This window comes from Coturnix japonica, chromosome 11, assembly GCF_001577835.2.
Source record: "Coturnix japonica isolate 7356 chromosome 11, Coturnix japonica 2.1, whole genome shotgun sequence".
Classification (NCBI taxonomy): Eukaryota; Metazoa; Chordata; class Aves; order Galliformes; family Phasianidae; genus Coturnix; species Coturnix japonica.
In genome coordinates, this window is record NC_029526.1 from 15,654,349 (window position 1) to 15,675,200 (window position 20,852).

At 51.8% G+C, this 20,852-nt stretch overlaps 2 protein-coding genes across 8 annotated transcripts; both read right to left on the reverse strand.

Annotated features, from left to right (window-relative positions):
* Window positions 1-2,848: 2,848 nt before the first annotated feature.
* On the reverse strand, window positions 2,849-9,914 carry IRF8 (interferon regulatory factor 8). Of its 5 annotated transcripts, none has more exons than XM_015874211.2 (9): window positions 9,819-9,914; window positions 8,254-8,428; window positions 7,218-7,401; window positions 6,420-6,508; window positions 5,855-5,966; window positions 5,463-5,510; window positions 4,948-5,334; window positions 4,520-4,635; window positions 2,849-3,824 (listed from the first exon to the last, which is right to left on the reverse strand). In XM_015874211.2, the coding sequence occupies exons 2-9, from the start codon at window positions 8,425-8,427 to the stop codon at window positions 3,657-3,659; spliced, it is 1,278 nt and encodes a 425-aa protein (XP_015729697.1). In that variant the 5' UTR covers window position 8,428; window positions 9,819-9,914; the 3' UTR covers window positions 2,849-3,656. The 5 variants fall into 5 exon arrangements, with proteins under 5 accessions (XP_015729697.1, XP_015729699.1, XP_015729695.1 ...); XM_015874213.2 differs by lacking the exon at window positions 9,819-9,914 and adding an exon at window positions 9,214-9,238; XM_015874209.2 differs by lacking the exon at window positions 9,819-9,914 and adding an exon at window positions 8,643-8,664.
* Window positions 9,915-10,770: 856 nt separating this feature from the next.
* LOC107319419 (dual specificity protein phosphatase 22-A-like) lies at window positions 10,771-20,405 on the reverse strand. 3 transcript variants are annotated; one of them, XM_032447096.1, is made up of 9 exons: window positions 19,861-20,405; window positions 19,544-19,588; window positions 19,391-19,449; window positions 18,587-18,620; window positions 18,284-18,366; window positions 16,091-16,140; window positions 13,731-13,805; window positions 13,154-13,325; window positions 10,771-11,654 (listed from the first exon to the last, which is right to left on the reverse strand). In XM_032447096.1, the coding sequence occupies exons 3-9, from the start codon at window positions 19,409-19,411 to the stop codon at window positions 11,544-11,546; spliced, it is 546 nt and encodes a 181-aa protein (XP_032302987.1). In that variant the 5' UTR covers window positions 19,412-19,449; window positions 19,544-19,588; window positions 19,861-20,405; the 3' UTR covers window positions 10,771-11,543. The 3 variants fall into 3 exon arrangements, with proteins under 3 accessions (XP_032302987.1, XP_032302986.1, XP_015729673.1); XM_032447095.1 differs by having other exon boundaries at window positions 19,544-19,662; XM_015874187.2 differs by lacking the exon at window positions 19,544-19,588.
* Window positions 20,406-20,852: the final 447 nt, after the last annotated feature.

Here is a 20,852-nt window from a genome sequence, read left to right on the forward strand (position 1 = left end):
GCAGCTGTAGCTGGTTTGCATTGTATTCCTGAGCAGTTTGACTGTGAGTTTGGACCTTCCATTGAGCTGTGGTTGTCTGTACTTGGCCTCTAGAGGGATAGGGATGGCTGTAGAGCTCTTCCAGAAGTTAGCTGGATCCAGACCTCAACATCCTTCTACCCAGCTCAGTGAGTCTGTTTTTCATGTAGGAGACTTGTCACCATGGACTTCCAGCCTGACGTATCTCAAGAGTAAGGTTGGCTTTGAACCCAAATAACACTCCAGGAACCATCAGCTGGAGGAGACATGGGCTGCTGTGGGGCTTGCTGATGGACGAGCTGTTGATGAAGAAGAGCTAACACAAGGCACTGAGGTTTCACTTCAGTAAGGCAGCAGAGAAGAACCCAAATGAACAGAAACCAATGAAAGTCTTTGAGCTCCAAACCACTGAGATTCAGTGCAGCTGCAGCGAGTAGCTCATCAGGCCAGGTGAGGTGCAGGATGCACCTTTGGGTCAGCATGAGATCTGCAGAAACTACTCAGAGCTCGTATAGAGGCCACAGAAAGTCTGGGCCAAGTCACTGTGCAGTGTGGCATGGGTACCTTGAAACCTTCCTCTGTCTGCTGGGGCTTCTGGTCCTCCACCTGTGAGTCAGCATCAGCCTTGGATGCTTCTCTGGTGTTACATTTTGGAGATGGGCAGAGCCAGGGATGTCTACCTTACACAAGGCATTAAACATGATCCCAGCTGCAAGCCCTACCAAAGCCTTCATCTGAAAGAGGACAAACCCTTCATCCATCCAACCATGCACCCTACATGGTTGTTCTTAAATCTCCCCTCTGCCACACAACCCCATCCCATGGTCTCCTTCCCACACCTTGGCCATCCACCAGCTGTTTCCCTCTTGTTCTGGGTGCTGTTTGGACTGGGAGCTGTGCTGCTGGCTTTATGGAACAAGATGCTTGCAGCAGTCCTAAACCTCACTCTTGGCTCTGAGGCAGCATGGTAACACTAAAAATAAAGCACAGAGGGCTCCAAACAAAGGTACCTCTGTTCCCCTTGCTCTTCCGCGGTCTTGGGGTGGAAAATGAAAGAGCCCTGAATATATAGCAGGTGGCTCCAGGCGAGCCCAATATGGTGGTTTCTGAGGAAGGACTGGCTCTGGGACATCTGGGGAAACCGCAAGTGGTGTTTTGGTGTTCAAGCCTGCAGCCTGTCATATGTTTCACAAGTGGGCACGTGTTGTTCCATCGCAGCCACATAGACCGCAGGGTCACCTCGCTCCACCCTCCTTCAACACCTTGCTTGCAGAAGAGATGCTTCCTCATGAACCAGGAGGCCCAAGGGGAAAATTGCCTCCAGGGGGTGATGAACATGGGGTGGAATAGTCGACCTGAAAGGCTTGGAAGTAAATGGGGAAAGGTTGGCCGCCTTGCTCATGGTTTTGTTAGTTTCATACGGGTTGCAGCATGACACACACAAATGCATTGACCCTTCAGTTCTGAAATGGGATTAAACCTCAAGGAGACACCACAGTTAGTTGCCTTAAGGACAGGAGAAAGGCTTGAGGGGTGCATGCTGGTGGTACAGAACCTCACCACCCAAATCTGTGATTGAGTATCCTGTAAGCCAGAGCTGTATTCATAGCAGGAGCCGTGGAATTGTTCCTGGGACACTGACATATGAACAAGACTCTTGGTCTGCAGTCATTTCTTCTCACAGGCTCCAAAGCCCCAGGCTGCAATGCCTGCAAGGGATGCACACAAGGGCAGACAGGGCTGCTATAGTTGGATCCCAATGCATGATTCAGTAGGACGCTCATAGCATAAATACCCATCTCATGTGGCCCAACAGGACAGATTGTTAGAGGTCTCACCCCAGAATAGCCAACAATGTAGGGCCATCCTTTAATCCTAATGCATAACCACATTTCAGCTGAGTTTGCTATCACAGAGTACTTTCTGGGCACTCTGAAGTCAGCAGCATGTGAGATAAGCAGCTCTTTAGGACAGGAGCAGAAAGGCTGTGTGCTCAGCCTGAAGGGATGCAGCAGGGTCATCTTCAAACCCCTTGTGAGTTTTTTGTTTGCTGTTTGGTGTTGTGTTTTTTTAAGTCTTACGATCTGCTTTGATGCCCAAGCAGGGAGGGAGGGAGGACAGCTTTGCATCCATCCCCTCAGCTGCTTGGATCTCAATGCATCCTCTGCACTCCACCCAGTACTTTGGGTATTGGGGTCACACCATAGAGGCTACACCAAAGCCACTGGCAGGGCTGGTCCAAAGCACACAGCAGCACGTTGATGTTTGTCCTTCACATGGACAAGGACACAGATCCAACAAGGTTTTCACAGCCTTACCCAAAAAGCAAGGCGGAAAGGAGGGCAGATGAGGGTGTGAATGCTCAACCACCATTCCTGCAGCATTGATTTCACCAATTAACATAGGCAGATCCCCCCTTTCAGCCCTCAATTCTTCCCAAACCCCTCCCACAATCCCCTAGTAGACCAAACCCTCTGAGATGGGTGTGGATGAGAAGACAGCAGGCAACAAGAACCATCAAATCAACCCTTCCCATCTTGGAGCATTACGGCCCAGGTCAGCAAGGTAAGGGCACCCATGACAGTACTATGGAAGACAGGCAGGGCCCTATCCTCATGATCCTTTGCAAAAAGGCCCTATAGATACTGCATTTGCCCCCCTCCCCTATTGCATTATTGCATATAGCCCCCAGAGATGAAGCCAGTTACAGCAGGACCTCCACAGACCCCACCCAAGGGGAGACTTAGGCTGGAACAAACCAGAGACCCCCACCAACAAGATTAGTAACCCCATTCATAGCACCAGCAACAAAAACGCTTTGCAAGGCAAATACAAAATATAGCACTTTAATTGCAGGAAGGTACAAAACAAAACGACAAAAAGAAATTACAAAAAAATCATTTAACAAAAAATTTAGGCATCAAATAAATAGGCAGCTTCACTACACGCACATCTGCAAGGTCCTTTGGTCCACATGGTGCTTCGTGGCAGCTGCAAGGCACAAGGCCATGCCCAAGGAGCTCCCCAGTATTGGGCACACACACAAAGCACGTTCATAAGGGTTAACACATGGAAACTGCTGCCTGCTCACACTTGGGAGAGACCAACACACGTACTTTGGGAGGGTGAAGCCAACCTATTAACACTACACTGTTATCTTTAAAATAGAAGATAGATCTGTTCATATAAACTCTGGTTTGGGGTCAGAAAAATTAAGATCTCTATGTTCTCATAGCCAACATTTACATATAGAATCTCTGCATCGCTCTCCGGATTTCAAAATACTTCCAATATGACAGAGAAAAATATAAACCTCATTGCAAAAATAAAGAGGGATTTGAGGAGGTTTTCCCATGGAAAGCAAACCACAGACTTAGCAGGGCTGCAAATTCTTTGAGGGGGGAAAAGAGTTACTTCTGTTAAGGATTTAATGTATTTGAGCATTGTAAGGCCTTTCCAGGAGTCACCACCTCCTTCCGATGACTGTTCTCAGAACAATTGGGGCTGTTACACAGATATTTGGGCTGGAAACAGCAAAGATCAAGAATCAATTTGCCAAACAAAGGGGGAATTTTTAGGCACTGATGGATCCCAACTGGTCTGGAGTCACCCAGAGCCCACGTTGTGCCTATGGAGGCTCACACAGCAATCTGTTGATTCTCTCTGAACAGCGGCCGCTGGTGTGGCCCACAGATGTCCTGGAAGATCCTGTACACCTGCTCCTGCTGCACCTCATCAGGCAGCATGGGGCTGCTGCATGTCTTGCCGGCCTCCTCCATCACCTGCCTGACACACAGCTGCTCCACCTAGACCAAAATAAAAGGGGCTGTGAAGACACTGAGGGAAGAGCAGCCACAGCCAGGCCTACCCAAGCCTGAAGTCCCAACACCATGATGCACCAGACCCAAGTGCCTCTAGGAAATAAGGCACAGCCACAGGGGCTGTCACAGGGAGGAGAAGACAGGCTGCCATTTCATGACCCAGTCAGAAAGTTGGGAAGGATAAGCAGGACTGGGCTCTGAGCTTTGAGATCCCCCACCTTCCAGAAGCTCATTAGCCCCAGTGGGTCTTGCTTGCTGCAATGCCCACCCCACACCATGGTCTCGTGTCTTCTCTGCCACCCATGGGGTGCTGTGCTTGCTGTGGACACTCTGAAATGCCTCCATTGCTTGCCCCAAGAAAAGGCTGTGGGGCTCCTACAGCTTCTCTGGGGAAGAGCCAACCAGAGATTTTCCATAGCAGAGGGCAGAGCTCCCCATGCCAAGCGGGAGGAACAAAAGGAAGCATTGACCAAGCAGCAAAGCAAAGGAGAGGAACAGGAGTCATGCAGAAAACAGCTTGTCTAAAGCCAGTAGGAAATCCACGAGCTGCACAGTGTCTCAGGAGGCTCAGCCCAACCAGAGACTGGAGCCAGTGTCCCACTTTTAGGGGGAAGAAAAGCAATACAGTTCAGGGAAGGGGCATAATCCAGTGTCAGGGCAGATCATAGCAGCTGTATTACCTGGACGAGGATGAGCTTACACCGCAGAGGCACCGTGTCTGGGAACTCCTCTCCAAAGCACAACATGACCCTGCTCTCTGGGAAGCGGCCCTGGTTGTTGTAGTACTGCTGCAGCTCTGCAAGGAGAAGAGCACAGCTGGAGGCTGTCTGCAAGTGCTGATACCCAGCATGTGGATCAAGCAGCCTGACACAAAGCAGGCTGGTGGCTCTGCCAGGAGAAACCCTGCTGCACAAAGCCTCCAGCCATGAGGCCTTTGCTACGTGACAATGCACTGCATCACTCCTTCCCAGATCTGATATCTGGAGTTACTCATCCACATCATTTAGGTAAACAGCAGTGATGGACAGTTATAACCTCAAGGCGCTCCAAGAGGAAGCGGAGCAAAGCCAAGAACAACATCAAGCCCTCCTCCAGTTCTCATACCAACCTCTAAAGAATAAGTTGGTGTCGAATATCTTCACCACCTCATCCCGGTCCAGTTTGCTGGGCCTGTCCTTGTACACCACCGTGTTCCCACTCCAGAAGACCCTTCCCTGGCACAGCCTCTTGATGAAGATACCCTGCTTGTTGCTGTGCAGCAGGACACCCCTCTCCAGGTGCCCAAAGAGCTTCTTGGTGATCTGCTTCTGGCGGTCATTCTGGATGGCTTCGGCTGAGGGGAACCTCACGTGCTCCAGGCTATCAGGGGCGTAGAGCTTCTCACCGTGGTTAGAGGGTTGGCTGAGCGACAGCCTGCAGCCCTCAGGATAGGAGGTGGTGATGTGCCCCACCAGCCTCCCGCTGTAGAAGAAGGTGATCACCATCTGGGAGTAGCCTGGAAGAAAAGGACAGGTGAGATAGAGTCACTGTCTGCCATATAACACACACACACACACACAAGCTCCAGAGAGGAGTGTGATGGCCACAGCCCAGCATCACACAGGGGAATGGGAGCTGCCTTACCCGATTGATGTTGCTCATAGCCAGTGTACCCATTCACCAGGGGCAAAGCTGTGGGCAGAGAAAGCAGAGATGTGTCCAGCTCCAGCATATTTCCCTTTCCCAAACCCTAATCCTACCCTCCCACTACCATAAGGCTCTTCCCACTCATTAAGCACACCAGGCTTCCCATCTCCTGAATGGGAGACATCAGCAAACACCCCCAGGGTAATTTCAAGAACTGTGCAATGAATGCTGCACGGTGGGATGCCCTATATCCACCAAAATGCTGATTTCAAGCACTAAGGAAGGTGGAATACAAGCATTGCCCAGAGGGAGCCTACACCATCCATCATCACAGGCACTGCCCTTGGACAAACAGCTGGGTCCTATAGAACACTCCACACACTACTTACAGGGGCTGGGCTGCTGCATCCACCAGTCTGGTATTGGGGGGTTCCTGCAGGTCTCCTGTGGGGGTGAGGGGCTTCTCTTGATGATCCCCAGATATTCATCCACACAAGGAGGCTGGAGCAGAAGGGGACACCCATTAGGATCAGCCAAGGACAAAAAAAAGCTGGATAGTGCCCAAAGAGGGGTCCGAGAGGCAAAGCAAGAAGGCAAAAGGGATGCCAAGAGGCTGGTGAATGCTTTTTGGTTAGAAAGAGCAAGTTTGGGATTCCCCAGGCTGTGCACTCAAATAACCTCTCAAGAGGCATGGAGCAGAACAGGCCCCACACAGTGCAACGAAGAAAGGGAACAGAAGCACAAGAAGCCTGCAGCCCCCTCCAAACACAAATGCAAACGAAGCATGCTCCAGCCATGAGCAACCACACCGAGACCTCAGACTTGCGCAGATGAATGACCACAGCCAGCACAGCTGCAAAAGCACAGTGCTCTACATGAGGCAGATGTAGCTTTAAGCACCACCAGGCAAGCAGTCTTTGCCTGGTCAGGTCTGCATCCATAGTGGGAGCTCACCTCTTTCATCAGGTCATCGATGGCAGAGGGGCTGCAGTCCATGTCCCCAACATCAGTCAGGCTGCTCCCGTTCCCAACACCGACTTTGCCTGCAGAGAGCAGTGAGGATGATGCAGCAGAGCAGCCGTGGCCTCACCACCAGATTTCAGAAACCCTTCACCCCACGAAAGTTATGAAACTGAGAACCGCAGCAATCCCGCGTTCCTCTTCCCCCCCAGCAGCTGCATTACGGGGCCAGAAACCAGCCTGCAATAAATGGCACTGGTACATAGTGACGAGCAGTAGGGCAAACTAAATTCGGCTTGGGGTTAGAGCAGAGGAGAGGGTGTTTTCTGAGCACCCCAGAGACCGGGGCTGCTTCTCTTTTTGCCATGAGCCGGTGGGAACCTGCAGTGCCATTTGCATACAGGGCCCCCAGTGTAAACACATAGGAGACAAGATGCTACACGCAGATCTCCTGCGTGATTTATCTTGTTTTCTCCCCCTCTCCTCCTTTTTACTAAGACAAAGCTAGCAAGGAGAGAAAGGAAAAACTCCATCACACATCAGAACAACAGCAGAGAGATGCATATTGCAACCTGTGCCATACAGCAGTGGCTGCTCCCTGCTGAGCTGCTGTTTCTATTGGAGTGATAGCAAGAGGGAAGGGATTTATCACAACTCCCTGCCAGGGCAGGTGCTGGGAGGACAAAGCACTGCAGTGATGCAGGACATGCACCCAAGCTATGGGGCCAGCCCCACACTGCTGGCTATAGGTCAGCAGTACCCAGAGCCCATGCCTTTCAATGGAGCACTCACATTTCTGCTCCTCTTCTGGCACGATCCTGTACACCTTGTAGGGCTCAGAGATGTCCAGCTGGGACCTGTCTGTTACCTCCTCAAAGTCAGGGCTCTTGTTCAAGGCACAACGCAGCCGTGTCTTCCAGGTGGCCGGTTCTGCCTTGTCACCTTCTTTGAATTTGCCTTTGAAAACAGCCCAAGCCTAAAGCAAAGCAAGAATGAAATCATTCTCAATATAAGCTCTGCAAATCCCTTTGGACCAAAGAGTGGATGGGCAGCACATCTTGGGCACGTTGCTGCTCACAAACAACTCATAAGTCCCCAAAAGTTCAGGCATTGCCACACAGCCAGCTCTGCACCAGCCACACCACACCAAGCTATGGGAGCTGGAGTTGGTTTCATGGCCCCTCACAATACAGCTCAAACCAAAGCTAAAACAGCAGCATGTGAATTCGTCTCAGCATGGACTGATACAAGGGTGCAGACCCAAGCAATGATGCCCATCCTGACCCAGTAACACCCAAATCCAGACTAAAATACAGCTCACCCCTTCAGCTTTAGACCAGAAACTGCCAGCTGGATTCTTCATTTAATATCTAAATGGCACTTGTGCTTTCACGGGGAGGTGGGAGACTATCTTTTAATATAGATAGCAGATATGAATATATATAAAGCCACCTCTATAACCCATTGCTGTGATCGGTGCCCTGAAAGCCATCAGTCATCGTGAATAAAGCAAGGTATGGGAATGGGGCAAGGTATGGGAATAGAGCAAAGGGAATTCCTGGGGAAGAGCCTGACTTTTTGGTTCAGGACAGAATTTTCCCATTATACCCAATGTGTGAAGTCCCTCCTCTCTGAGAAATAGCTGACGCTTCCTTCCTTCCTTTTCTTTCTTTGGTAAATACACTCTTATCAGAAAGAGCCCATTAGGAAGCTTAGGGCAGGTGACAGAGCATATCAGATAGCCCAGAAACCACTGACAACAGGGCCAGACCACCTCACCTTATAGCCCAGAAACCATTGGTTATAATGACAGACCATCTCATCCTACCTTGAAAATCGAAGCATCCACCTCCTGGTTGTAGTCCTGCTTCCCTGCGTGCTTCCAGGGGATACGGAACATGGTTTTCTCCTCATTCTCCCATATGAGCCCTGGGTATTGCTCACTGTCTATCTGCTCAATCAGCCACTGCCGCAGCCGCCTCCCACCGTTACGGTCACACATCCTGGGGCAGAAATAAGAGCTGTCAGTCTGTCCGTTTATCCCCACACCCTTTTGCAACCCCTCAACTAACAGCAGTCTGGTCTACGAAGATATCTTAACGCATTCTAATAGCTGCCTCTCACTTTCAGGGCATGGAAGCGATCACTCTCTGCTCCACTTTATCACATGCAGCATTGGCCACGTCCCCCTCCGTACACCAAACCTCCCTTTACTACACTGCAAAAGCCATAGCAGCAGTTCTGCAGCCGTTCCCCCATCGCTCCGCCCCAGCCATGTGGGCAGGCACTGGACCGGTGCCCACACCCCATTTACTGAGTATGACGAAAGCTCTCATGAGCCTATCTGCAGCCTGAGCCTATCTGCAGCCTGCGTGGAAGCCCTGCTGGAAGGCACCTTTATCCTCCTCCTGCTGCTGATCAAAGCTCTGGCGCAGCAACAGGCTGCCTTGCAATGGCCCCTCTTTTTGGGGTCAACCCCATAGGAACTGGGCTGTCAGCTAAAGAAGTGATGCTATAGAGGCAGACAGCTCCCAGTACTAAAGCAATGAGGGGGAAAAAAAAAAGACCTAAAAGGGCAAAGCCTCATGCAGCATGAGAACAGCAAGGAGCAGTGCAGGTAGCAGCAGGGTCACCCAACCACATCCTCTCCAGGACAGGACCATGGCCCTGCTGAGGGATGTGAGGTCACCCCACTTCTGGTCTCAGCTCGTTTGTAGCTAAACGGCTTAATGGAGCAGCCATGAGAAAGCCAATTCAGCCCATCTTCTCATCAGCTTGTTCACGTTACCTTCAAACTTCACATCCCAGCACCCAAAGATCCTTCCCGATGCACTGCCAGCACCGTGCAGCCCTATTTCCTACACACCCAAGAGCCCTATAAGCACCACTCCCAGCACCCTGCAGCTTACAACCCATTACCCTGCCTGCTTTACTGTACACACACAGGACCCTCAAACTCCATTCCCAGAGCCCACAGCTCAGCTCCATCCACCCCCAGCACCCTATAAACTCAGCACCTTTAAGCCCTAACCCCCAGCACCCTGCAGCCTCCATTCCATCACCCCCAACCCTATCCCAGCACCACCCTGACCCCACAACCCTAACACCCCCTCCCTTAGCACCCCATGCCCGTACCCTCCTCACTCCCAGCACCCTAAAACCCTACAGACATACACCTTAAAGCCTTATCCCAGCACCGTATACCCCCCACTCCAGCAACCAGCCACCCCCCATGTCTGTACCCTACTCACCCCCACCATCCTAAAACCCTACATACACCTTAAAGCCTTATCCCAGCACTCTACACCCCCACTCCAGCAACCAGAGACCCCAAAGACACCCTAATACCACCCCGATCCCTCCCCACACCCCACAACACACCCCATTAATTACCTTCCACGCACCCCACTCCGCTCCCCTCCGCCCGCGCCCGCACCCTTATAGCGCCCCGCAAGGCGCGCCCTACATCGCCCCGCCCCCTGAGCCTCTCAGCCAATAGGAGCCCTTCCTCCTCCTTTCGCGCCAGTAGGGGGCGCGCGCGCGCGCTTTTCTCCGCAGCTCGTGGTTTTCCGGGAAATCAACATCGTGGAGCGGGGGCGGCTCGTGTCCGTGTGTCCAAAGTCCGTCCGGTCTCATTCCGTCCCATTTTATCTATGTCTTCATCCCCACGCTGCTCCAGGTGCTGCTCAGTCAATCCCAGCCCATTGGCTTTGCTTATATTCCTTAGGCTTAGCACAAGGTGGTCACCCAGATACCCCATAGCAATGTGGACACCAGCTTTGCACCAGCCAAGGGTTTGCACATCTGCAAAGCCCAAAGCACATCATAGCCCAAACCTCAGCTGCAGCTTTGGCTTCCGAGGGGCTTTAATGGGATTATCTGCTTATATGCCCTTGTTCTTGGAAGCAAAGCATGAAGTGTTCCCATGTGGGTGATGCTGAGAGATGGGGAATTGCTTAGAGCTGTGCAGATGGTGTAATAAAAGCAACGATATAAGGTGTAAAGCCTTCACTCTGATGTATAACAAATGGCTGCTGCATGAGCCTGCGTGATATATAGGGAGAGCCAGATGCATCCATTGCAATCTGATGTGATGAGGGGGGTCAGTATCAGCAGGGGGAATTGCACTGCTGACTGCCTGCATTGGTGATGTGAGAGCTGGCAAAACCAGGAGCAGGGCTGGAAGGGTTGCATTGCTTTTCCATCAAGGACAGAATGTAGAGTCGTGTGGGAATAGAGCTGTGTGGCATCTATGTGGGTGTAGCAGGTTCTCTTTGCTGCTGTGATGCTGTAATCACTTGGGGCATCCCCCGTGGTTCCCACAAGCCGGGGTGAATTAGGGGAAACACTGCAAGGCCGGGATGCCCACAAGGCAGATCAGGCCGTGGGATGGGTGCTGAAGTGGCAGCGTGAGGTTATCACACCTACTGCACATCTAATCTCTGCTTATCACAGATCTGCGATGACTTCCTATTGACACCAGAAACCAACTTTCTTCTCTTTTTCCTGTGCACGAGTTCCATTTTTCTGCTTCCTAAAATGATAACCGAGGCGTTCGATGCAATATCTACAAGGTTTGCTCAACTTCCCTCCCAGCTCCCTTGATCGACAGCATTAATTGGCCTTTCCTCCCCACTAATTGCCCAAGATGCTTCCCCAGGTACTGCAGCACTTCTATGTAGAATAACAGCCCATCCCTCTATCCCTGCAGCCATCCCTATGGTTTTAATCAACCCACCCCCTTTCTTGGCAGCTCAGCACCAGCTTTGTCCCACTCACAGGCTTCAATACCCAGAAATTTCCACTAAGGGAATTCCTAGAAATACTTGAATCAAGGATTGGATCCTCTTGTGGTGACCCTGAAAAGTGCTTTAATGAAGAGTGAGGCCCTGCCCTTCTATTTCTCACTTAACAGTTGATTTTTCCCATACAACAGGGCAGCAGCAGAGCAGCCCCTGCATGACTGCAGCTGTGGGGTCCTGCCCCAATGCATCCATGGGCGCTGGGCACGGTGGCTGTCATGTTTTGCAAGGCACAAAGACAACATCTCTCTGCCTGTCTGTCCATGCATCAGCTCCTGCTGCTGGGCAGTGGATGGGTGGGTGCTGGAGAACCAGTTCAGGAGCTCCCGCTGCTCCCACTTTGCTCCTTCTGGGCCAACAAGCTCTGCAGCTCCTCCTGGTCCTTGAAGGGATTCCTGCCATAATCACGACGAATCCAGGCACGGTACTGACAAAGCAAAACCACAGAGGATATCACAGTCATTGGGTGGGCATGCAAAGCCCTGAGCTAAGCCCAGCATGATCACCTGCAGCAGCACTCCTATTTTGCAGGAGCTTGCATGCCATGCAAAGAGATGCAGCATTGCACACAGACCAAGTGTTTGCTGCTTCACCAGGACAGAGAGCAGCCTTGCTGTTTGCTCACAGGACTAACAGACCTGGCAGCAGCCCCGACTGCTCTGTTGACTTTATTTAATTTGCTTTATTTACTTTCCCCTGCCAAGAAGCTGCTGTTGTTCCTTACAGCCACAGTAACCATAAGCAAAGCGTCCCCACGCTTTCTCCAACGCAGGGAAGGGCTGCACTCGCTGACCCCAGGCAGGTCGGCTCCTGTTTGCAAAGTGCTGTGCTCACCCACATTGCTCCTGTCCCAGGGCTCAGGGCCAGCTGGCACCCAGCACAGAGCTGGAACCAGCCCTGCAGATGTCATTCCCAACACTGCTGAGGCACAGCCATGCCTCATGGGGTGGGAGCAGCACTGGGTGCTGCTGACACTCAGAAATGGGAAGCCAGCAAGCAAGGAGCAGCGCTCAGAGCACCCAGCAAAGCAAAACGCTTGCAAAAAGTTGGAGGGTATAAAACATGCAGGATGCCAAGGAACAAGCAGCTGAGCCCCAGGGTGTGGGTAGCACTGGGATGGATGTGGCTGTAGAAGGAGGAAGGGAGCTGATATAATACTGATATACTGATATAACACCCCTTGGTTTGTAGGGATGGCAGCTCCCTGTGCCCCAGTCTTGACATCCCATTGATGGCCATAGAGCTCCATTCTTCTGGGATCAGATGAAGGCCAGGGGAAAGCCCGAGAGCAGCGCTGGTGGCAGCCATCTCTTGCATCGGGGGAAGGTCAGCTGGGCAGAGGGGGTTTCCAATGGGAATGTCTGCATTTCCCATATCCACTCCCCCAGACATGGGACTCAACCGGCAGCCACCCTCATGCAGGAAGCCTCGCTGCAGGGGTGGGAGTTGAGCTGGTTTCCTTGCTAGAAAACAACCACTGGCAGCTGACTGTGGAGCCTGGTAGGGCTGCTACCCTCAAATGACAGCATCTGTGCCAGGGCAGGGAATGGGGCAGGGGCTGACACTTGGGATCCCACAGAGCTGCTCCTTGCATGGTGACAACATGCCATATATTGGGGTTTTCCTTTCAGGGATGCTGCAGGGACCAAGCTTAGGGCTGTCATGCACAGCTCAAGCTGTGACACATGGGCTGCATTACCTATAGGCACAGCATGGTGCCAGCTCCATTTGTGCACCCCCCTCCACAGAGCACGAGCTGAACTCTCGAGAAAACAAGAGCACTGGGATTTCAAACAGCGTTTTTCTAAGTGCACTCACGTAATGTCTAGGCACTCGTTAAGCTTTTGCATGCATGCATGCAAAAAGCAAAAACCCCCAGGTAATAAATAGCATGCGCAAAGTGGTTTGGGTGCATGCAGGACCCACCTCCTTCAGCAAGGTCTGCTCGTATTCTTGCAGCTGCTGCTGGAAGCCGAAGTTGGGGCTGGCATAGGAACGTACAGCCTTGGTGGCAGCCAGGCAGCGCTCCCAGCCCAGCTCTGTCACTGTCATCAGGTAGGCCACCAGGATGGTGGTGCTGCGGGATACCCCGGCCAGGCTGGCACAGTGTAAGGTGTCAGGAGGAGGTATTGCCACCATGGGAACCTCACAGCAGGGTGGGACAACCATGAGATGCAGCACTGAATGGTAATGGGGCTTTCCAGCCATGGTAGCACCTGTCCCATCAGTGGCCCCATGAAGGTTACATGGTTATGACCCCTCCTCTAGCCTGTGCCATCTGTTTAGAGCTCAGGCTTTTGGGACATGGATGATCTTGTTGACCTGATGCCACTCCTCATCTCCACCACAACTGATGCTCAGTACTGAGGACACTTATTGGGATCCCATCCCCACACCTGAGACCCCCCCCCCCACCTCTCCAAGCCAACCCTTGGGTGACCCTTTTCCCCACCTTTTAGCATCACACCGAGGAAGCTCACAGGCTGCTAATAGAGGGTCTTACCAATGGACAAGGCAGCCTCCCCCATGGAGACGACACTCATGGATGAACTTGATGCTCTCCTTAAAGTGCTGCATCCTGGTTGGGAGAGAAGCAGTGAAGTGAGGGTAGGAGGAGCTGCTGCCTCCTGCCATCATCCCCAGGATTTCCCTGGGGCCAGAGCAGAGATGGGTCCCCTGCCAGAGGAAGGGACTGAACTGCATCAGCCAGGAAGGAAAAGCAGGAGAGTGTTCTATGGGATTTCCTGCATCCCAAGGTGATGAGATAGAGCAGGACGATGCTACCAGCACAATGGGAGAGCAAAATCCCCATAACCATCTCAGCCTTACATCAGAGCTCATCCTCTATACGATGTCCCCTCCTGTGGGGGATGCCCATGGGGAGGAAGATGCAGGGCTGCAGCAACCCCCTTTCTGAAAGCATCAGGACTCAGAGGTATAACGCAGGCTAAAATAACTCAGTGTACACTGATGAGACCAAGGTCCATAGGAGGATTACACACGTGCTCCAATGCCATCCATCTCCTGTTTATTGCTACCAAACAGCATCTCCCAGAGCTCACAGAGAGCTGTTTGTTTGGCCCTTCAGCAAATATTCACAACGATTGCTGCCCATCCCTGCTCACCATAGGGGAGTATTGAAGCAGAAAGCCTGTTCCTGGGTAACTTGGGGCTGTGCCCAGGCTGACCATGGACTCACTGACCCAAAGCCTGGCGCACAGCCCTACATTCCTCAGCAGGAGGAGGAGAGGAGGTGGCCTCACACAGCCCTCATCCCACTGCTGGGTCCCAAACTTCCTCTGCTCCTCGTGACCAGGCTGGGCCAGCCCCATGCAGCCTTCCTGCTTTCTCAGAAGCTCAGACACATGCTACCGCAGAGATATTCCCCTCAGCATCCTCCTGAGACCCTGCCAGGGCCACAAGCCCAACCTGGCCACAAACACCATCCCAAACTTCCCCTTCCTCCTGTCTACCCAGCAGGGATGCTCTGCACCCTTCCATGGAAGCATAGGGCTCAGGTGCCTTCTAAGAAAGCAAAAGCACATTCAGAAACAGAGGCTCTGCAAGGAGTTTGAGGAGTTCTGCTGTCCAAAAGCCAAGAAGAGAAGGAGATTCTTTGAAGCTGTAGTCATGCTAAGAGTATTTTCTCTCTTGGCCCCGGAGGGAGATGTCAATCTATTGCCAGCAGAGCATCCGGAGCATCTACTGTTGGGAAACAGACTTTTCTATACTGCCTACACAACCCACAAGGCTCCAAGCTCTCCCAGTCCCACACCTCTTCTACATCCCTTCACTGGAACCAACAGCACTGAACCTTGAGCATGACAATGTGGCTGTATGTCCTCCCATTGACCCTCACTGAGCTGCCTGTCTGTCCTCACTTGTGGTCCTTCCCAGCCAGCTAGAGGGAACACCTCCCACTTGCATCCCATAGGAGTGGTAACACTGAGAGCCAGCCCTGAGTCACAACCATCTCCTTTGTAGGACACCAAGTTCACCAGGATTGTGAAATCCATGACTTAAAGTGGCAAGCAAAAAATAGTTCCTTGAATAACTCTTCCTTCCGGCAGCCAGCCTTGTCCTTCTTTATTTTCCCCTTTCAGCAGACGCACCACAAATGCAAAGAAATGAGAGGAGAGAAAGAAACCCAAAAAACCCTCCTTCTTGCTGAGGCAGGGCTTTCTTGTAAAGCTTCTCTTTCCGCTCAGCAGGAGCGTGAGCAAGCAGAATCATGCCCACGGAGCAGAGTTTCTCCCAGGGATGGTGAAAAACTGGAACCCCCGCTAATAGAGCTTGGTACAACCATTGCGTGTGAAGCTTTTGCTCTTCTAGGCAAGAAAAATTGCCAGAAGTCATGTATTTTTCAGGTTATAACGAGTGGTTCTTGGGTGCCCATTGCTCAAAGCAGGGGATGATGAAAACCAATTAATACAATCAGCACTGCAGCCATCAGCCCCATCACCTCATCAAGAGCATCCTTAAAGCCTTACGTGTCCAATATCTATGGTCTGGATGGGGGAAAAAAATACTCATTTTGATAAATATCCAATTTCTCCTTGCAAGGGAGAAGTCCAGAAGGCCAATACAAATCACTGTCTGTCTGCACCAATGAATCTCGCTCCAGTTTAGAGCTCTGCCTGGTAGAATAATTCCGAAATTTGATGGAAAATTGAATTTGCTGACCGCAAACAAGCAGAGAAACAGATGTGAGGCCATGCAAACACTATTAACTGCCTCAAAATGAGCCACAGCTTTCATCAAGCTCAATGACATGAAGTTTCAGCAGTGCAAAGTGAATATTCCTTCTGAGAAAGCTGATCTTGTATCAACCAAAACTCTACCTTGAGAGTGCAGGTGACTTACAGGTTTTGACTGGAGGAATCCGAGGCTGAGATACAGAGATAAGTCATGTCCTGAAATAAAGAGATAGTTGTGGCAGTGAGATATCTCCTCCTATTTTCTCTTTTCCTTCTACACAAGCCCTTCAAGTGTCTCTAAGGGCAAATCCCCTCTTTAGAATGGGATTTTCCAAAGCACCCTGGGCAGAGTCAGGATTGCTCCAACCATTTCAATAGGATCCAAGGGGCACCACAGCCTTCCTATCCCTGTCCCCATCCCTGTCCACGCTCCGGTGACAGCCTTGTCCCATCAGAACGATGGATGCGGACACACAGCCATGAAGTCACTCTCATCAATGAGTTATTTCCTCCTGGTTCCTTCAATACACAAGAAATCATCCTGCCGCGTGTTGGCGTAGGTCAGATTACACTTTCTTTAGAGCATCGCTTCCTCGATCCTCCCTGTTCCGAGCTAAAATTAGACCCTTTTCATCTCAATTTTTTTTTTCTTTCTTAGCAAATCAAGTGGAAACCTCACCAGACAGAGCTGACACAGCCAAGCACAGCACACCAGGGGCTGCCCCGTTTCCATCCATATCCCTATAGCACCGCTACCCTAAGCTGCTCTTGCTTATCTTCATGTAAATGCTGGAAAAAGCCAGTTATTCCAAGTGAATGTCAAGGGGAAGGAGTAGGGCTGGATGGGCATAGCCACCATGGGGACATTCCCACATTGGAAAGACCCACATTGCTAGGAGAAGTACAGGGGCTTTCCTAAAGCATCTCCCCTTCATCCCATTGCCTTTCCCTGGCCCTGTCATGCACTGCTCCCACAGCCCCCAATGGGATGGGGACCGTATGAGATATTTCCCATGGAGGTGGTAGAGTCACCATACCTGGAAGCATTCAAGTGTCATGGAGATGTGGCACTTAAGCACAGCAGGCATGGTGGCATGGGATGGGCTTGGGGATTATAGAGGTCTTTATCAACCTTAAGGGTACTGTGATATCATAGTCCCAGCCTGACCCTCCCCAACCAGCTGCTTGGCATATTCCTCATCCACACCCCAGCAAATGAGCTGGGACACAGGGACAAGCAAGATGGGTCTGTTTTCCAACTGGGATGAGCTATGTTGCATTGCAGTTTCCCAGCACCTGGATGAGTGAGGAAACCCACCAAGCTGGGAAAGCCTTCATGCCAATGGCAGCACTCAATACACTCAGCTGGACCCCGGGTGGTTTCCCCTTCCCCACAGGACCATGTGCCACCATCCCACCTCGGGGAGGGAAGCCGGGCTGCATGCATGGGAATGCTGCTGGGGTTTGCGGTCCCCGGGCAGGGGCTGTGATTGACACATTGCTCAACCCACCATGCTTTTCCTGTTCCCCTTTCCACTGGCCCTGTGCACTGCTGTGGGCTGCAAGCCGCCTATGCAAGCTGCTGCCCCATGCCCCAGCTGCTGCTGCTCCTTCCCTGAACAAAGCAGTTCTTTGCCCTCATTTTCTTCACCCTCTTTCCTTCTCTCTCTCTCCTCAGCTTTCATTGCTCAGTGTTTTTGCAGGAATGAGCATGTCCTATGCACAGACCCATAGGCTATTCATCCTGCATGCACCCAGCAGCTCCCTCCTGCCTTAGATTCCCTCCATCACCTCCTTTCACCTTCCCTTCCCACAGGACAACAGCAGCCATACATGAGATGGGGAGAAGGTGTCACTCTCAGTAGTGACAGAGCATTATTATGCTACTTTAGGGACTCTGGGGACATGGAATAGAATAGAACTGCCCCCTGTGCACCTCCTCTACTTCTATACTTTTAGGATTCCAGGGTTTTAAGGATTCATCAGCACTCATTCCCAAATCCACAGCCAGAAAAAAAAAAGGGGGATTACAGCAACACTGGAGTGATGGGAAGCGATCCCAGCTGATTTGGCCCTATGTAAAGGCTCCTCTGGCTCCGCACGGGCTGCCCCACGTGGATGTGAACAGGCAAAGCCCCCCCCAAACCCCATCCCATATCAGGGGTAGATGCGGCTCCGGCGGTGCCGTCCGTGGGGTTCCGCTGCCCTCTCGCGGTCCCTACCTGGGGCAGCACCGTAGGTCGGGAACCCTCAGCTTCCATCGCTACAAACCCTCCCGGGTTGCTCTGTGCCCCCCATCAGCCAACTCCATTCCCAGCATTGGGTGCTAAAGCAGCACGGTCCCGTGTCCCGCACTCACCTCCAGCACCGGCTTGGCCCCGTTGTGCACGGAGAGGATGTGTGTCACGCCGTGCCTCCTCAGGCTGTCCCTGTCCTCTGAGTCTGCAAGCAGGACCTGTTCCAGCAAACACAGATATCCCACCCCCAACCCCATCCCCATCCCCCCGCCTCCCACCTTATGGGGGGGTCAATGACACCCAAACCCGGTGTCACAAGGGTAGCCGACCCCATTGGTTTGACCTCTCCTGGGATGGACAAAGCCATTTTGCAGCCATCTCAGGATAAAAAGACCCCTCTGCCAGGCAGGGTTCCCCAGACTCACCACGGATGTTCCCCAGGTAGAGCCCTGTGACCACCTGTAAGGTGGCAAAAAGCAGAGCTGTTCTGTTTGACACATTGTCCCCTTCAGCTTCCCAAGCCCCCCAACCCACAGATGCTTCTGGATCACTCAGGAGCATCACCTATTTTTTGCAGGATGGGGGGCAACCACTCTTGTAAATGGTTCCAAAGGTTTCCTCTGCCAGCTGGGGATTGATGGGTGAACGCACAGCTTATACATAAGGAGTTTGCTGGGCTCTGTGCATAAAGAACCCAGTGAGCAGCACCATGTTGGGGGTATTTCTCATGCTGGGTGGGTGGATATCATAGATATCCCCATTATGCTCATGGGGAGCCAACAGGATCCCATGCATTTAGAAGTGTGCTCCGAGATGGATGTATGGAGAGAAATCATTGATTTATATTACACAGAGGAGCAATAAAAAGAGCTCGGAGAGGCTCTAATTTATCCCAAGTGCTGCTCTGCTGCTATCCCGGTGTCTAATTTTAACCTGGATAATGCATACACCAGTGGTTATTTAAGGATACAAACAGACATCGATCCCTCTGCCAGCCCTGAGCACCAAAACCAGCACAGCCCCACTGCCTGTTTACATTGCACAGATACATCCCTATGGGGGACAAATGGGGGTGAGGGGAGGGTGTGGAGTTATCATGCACAGCACCTGAGACCCCAAATCAATCCAGGGTATTTGTGCCACTATGGCTGTACCACCCAAAGGACGAGATCCAAAAGCCAGCTGCCACCTGTTGAACACCCCTAGGCGCTCAGCCCAGCCCTCAGTACCTTGCTCATTCCATTCCCCATGGTGAGGATTTAGGCAGGCTCTCAGTCTCCAGGGTTATCTGCAAGAAAACACCCAGAAAGCCCACAGAAAACAGTAAGAGCTGCTTTTACCCCATGGGGCACACAGAGCCCCAGCAAGCTCAGCCCACTCACCAGCTCCGTGTCATCAGGCAAAGGGGGAAAGCAGCTGCTATAGGGCTGGGAAGGATGAAATGAGGATCTGAGGCTCAGGTTTCCATTCTGGACTCTCTGGCTCAGTGGGAATTGCTCTCCTAAATCAAGGCACCACCTCACCAAGGTGGCATGGAGAGTGGGGACAGCCCATTGCCTTCCTGCACTGCTTTAGGGCCAGGTTTCATGCTAGGATGCTGCTGTCTGCTGCAATCCCCAGGCTCAGCAGGATCTCTTTCATTCATACCAGTTCCTCCCAGCCAAGGGAATGAGAGCAGAACTCAAAACAAGACACTTACCCCATAAACAAAGAGCATGGCGCAGGAGAAGTGCAGCATCTGGAATGAGCCCCACCTCCCCTTCCAGTGCCAGAGAGCTCAGCCTGAGCCAGCAGACATCTCCCAGCAGACCAGATCATTTCCCACATCCATTTGAGATGTTTCCTACAGGCACTGAACCAGCGCAGCCTCGGGATGACACTTCAAGGCACTTGAGGCTGTGTTTGTTGTCGTGCTGTTGCCAGGTTGGTTGCAGACACTGCTGTTTTGCTGTCAGATTTAGCACTGTGATGAAGCCAGCTCTGCTGCAGGCACCCCAACATCCTTTGTAATACCCTTTGCTGCACTCCGGAGGGAAATAGGAAGGGGAGCTTGTTGCTTCATGCCTGCTGAATCACCTCACCTTAAAGCCAACCCAGAAGCTGCCTTGCTGCAAAGGAAAGGCTGGCCAGCTCCCCATGAGCAGCAGCAGGGACTCCCTGGGCTTTCCAGCAGCTAAATGGATGGAAAAACACGACTGTCTTATAGGCAGGAAACAAATGAATTGAAGGCAAAGCTGCCTTTAGTAGTTAGATCTTTGCTGAGATGGGAAAAGCAGTTTGAGGATAAGAATACAGAGCCAAGTCCCCTTTACAAGGACAAGGGAAGCAGCGTTCATCCCCACCACATACCCTACATGCTTTGATTCAGCACCGCTGCCTTTTGGAGAGCTGACTTGCTATTTTAGGAGCTGAGTTACTGGATATTGAGCTTACCCAGGAGCTGGGATCTGCTGACCTTACATGTAGTTCAGACCACTGAGATTCCTGGCTGTGTCCCAGAAACGCAGCCTTTAAGAGGTGTTAGGAAAAGAAGAGGTAGCACAGCTCCTAAGGATCTATTCCTATGTCAGAACAGCAGGATGACTGCCCTGAACATCCAACAATCCCCACTGCAGAGCTAAGTGAAATTTCACTTTTAGTTTCAAGGCAATGAATACAAAAATCACACTTTCCAAACTATGTTTCACCTTA

Bases quoted from the DNA above. Each gene is read 5' to 3' on its own strand.
- IRF8 (XM_015874209.2), bottom strand. The intron at 7,402-8,253 runs GTAGGATGAGAT...GCTTTGCTTTAG, and splicing joins TGGATGCTTCGATTTTCAAG to GCTTGGGCTGTTTTCAAAGG. The intron at 5,511-5,854 runs GTAAGTAGTGTG...CTCTGCCCACAG, and splicing joins GATGCAGCAGCCCAGCCCCT to CTTTGCCCCTGGTGAATGGG.
- LOC107319419 (XM_015874187.2), bottom strand. From the start codon at position 19,411: ATGGGGAATGGAATGAGCAAG. The intron at 16,141-18,283 runs GTGAGTGCGGGA...TCTTTATTTCAG, and splicing joins GGGCCAAGCCGGTGCTGGAG to GACATGACTTATCTCTGTAT. The intron at 13,806-16,090 runs GTAAGTCACCTG...TCTCCCAACCAG, and splicing joins GATTCCTCCAGTCAAAACCT to GATGCAGCACTTTAAGGAGA.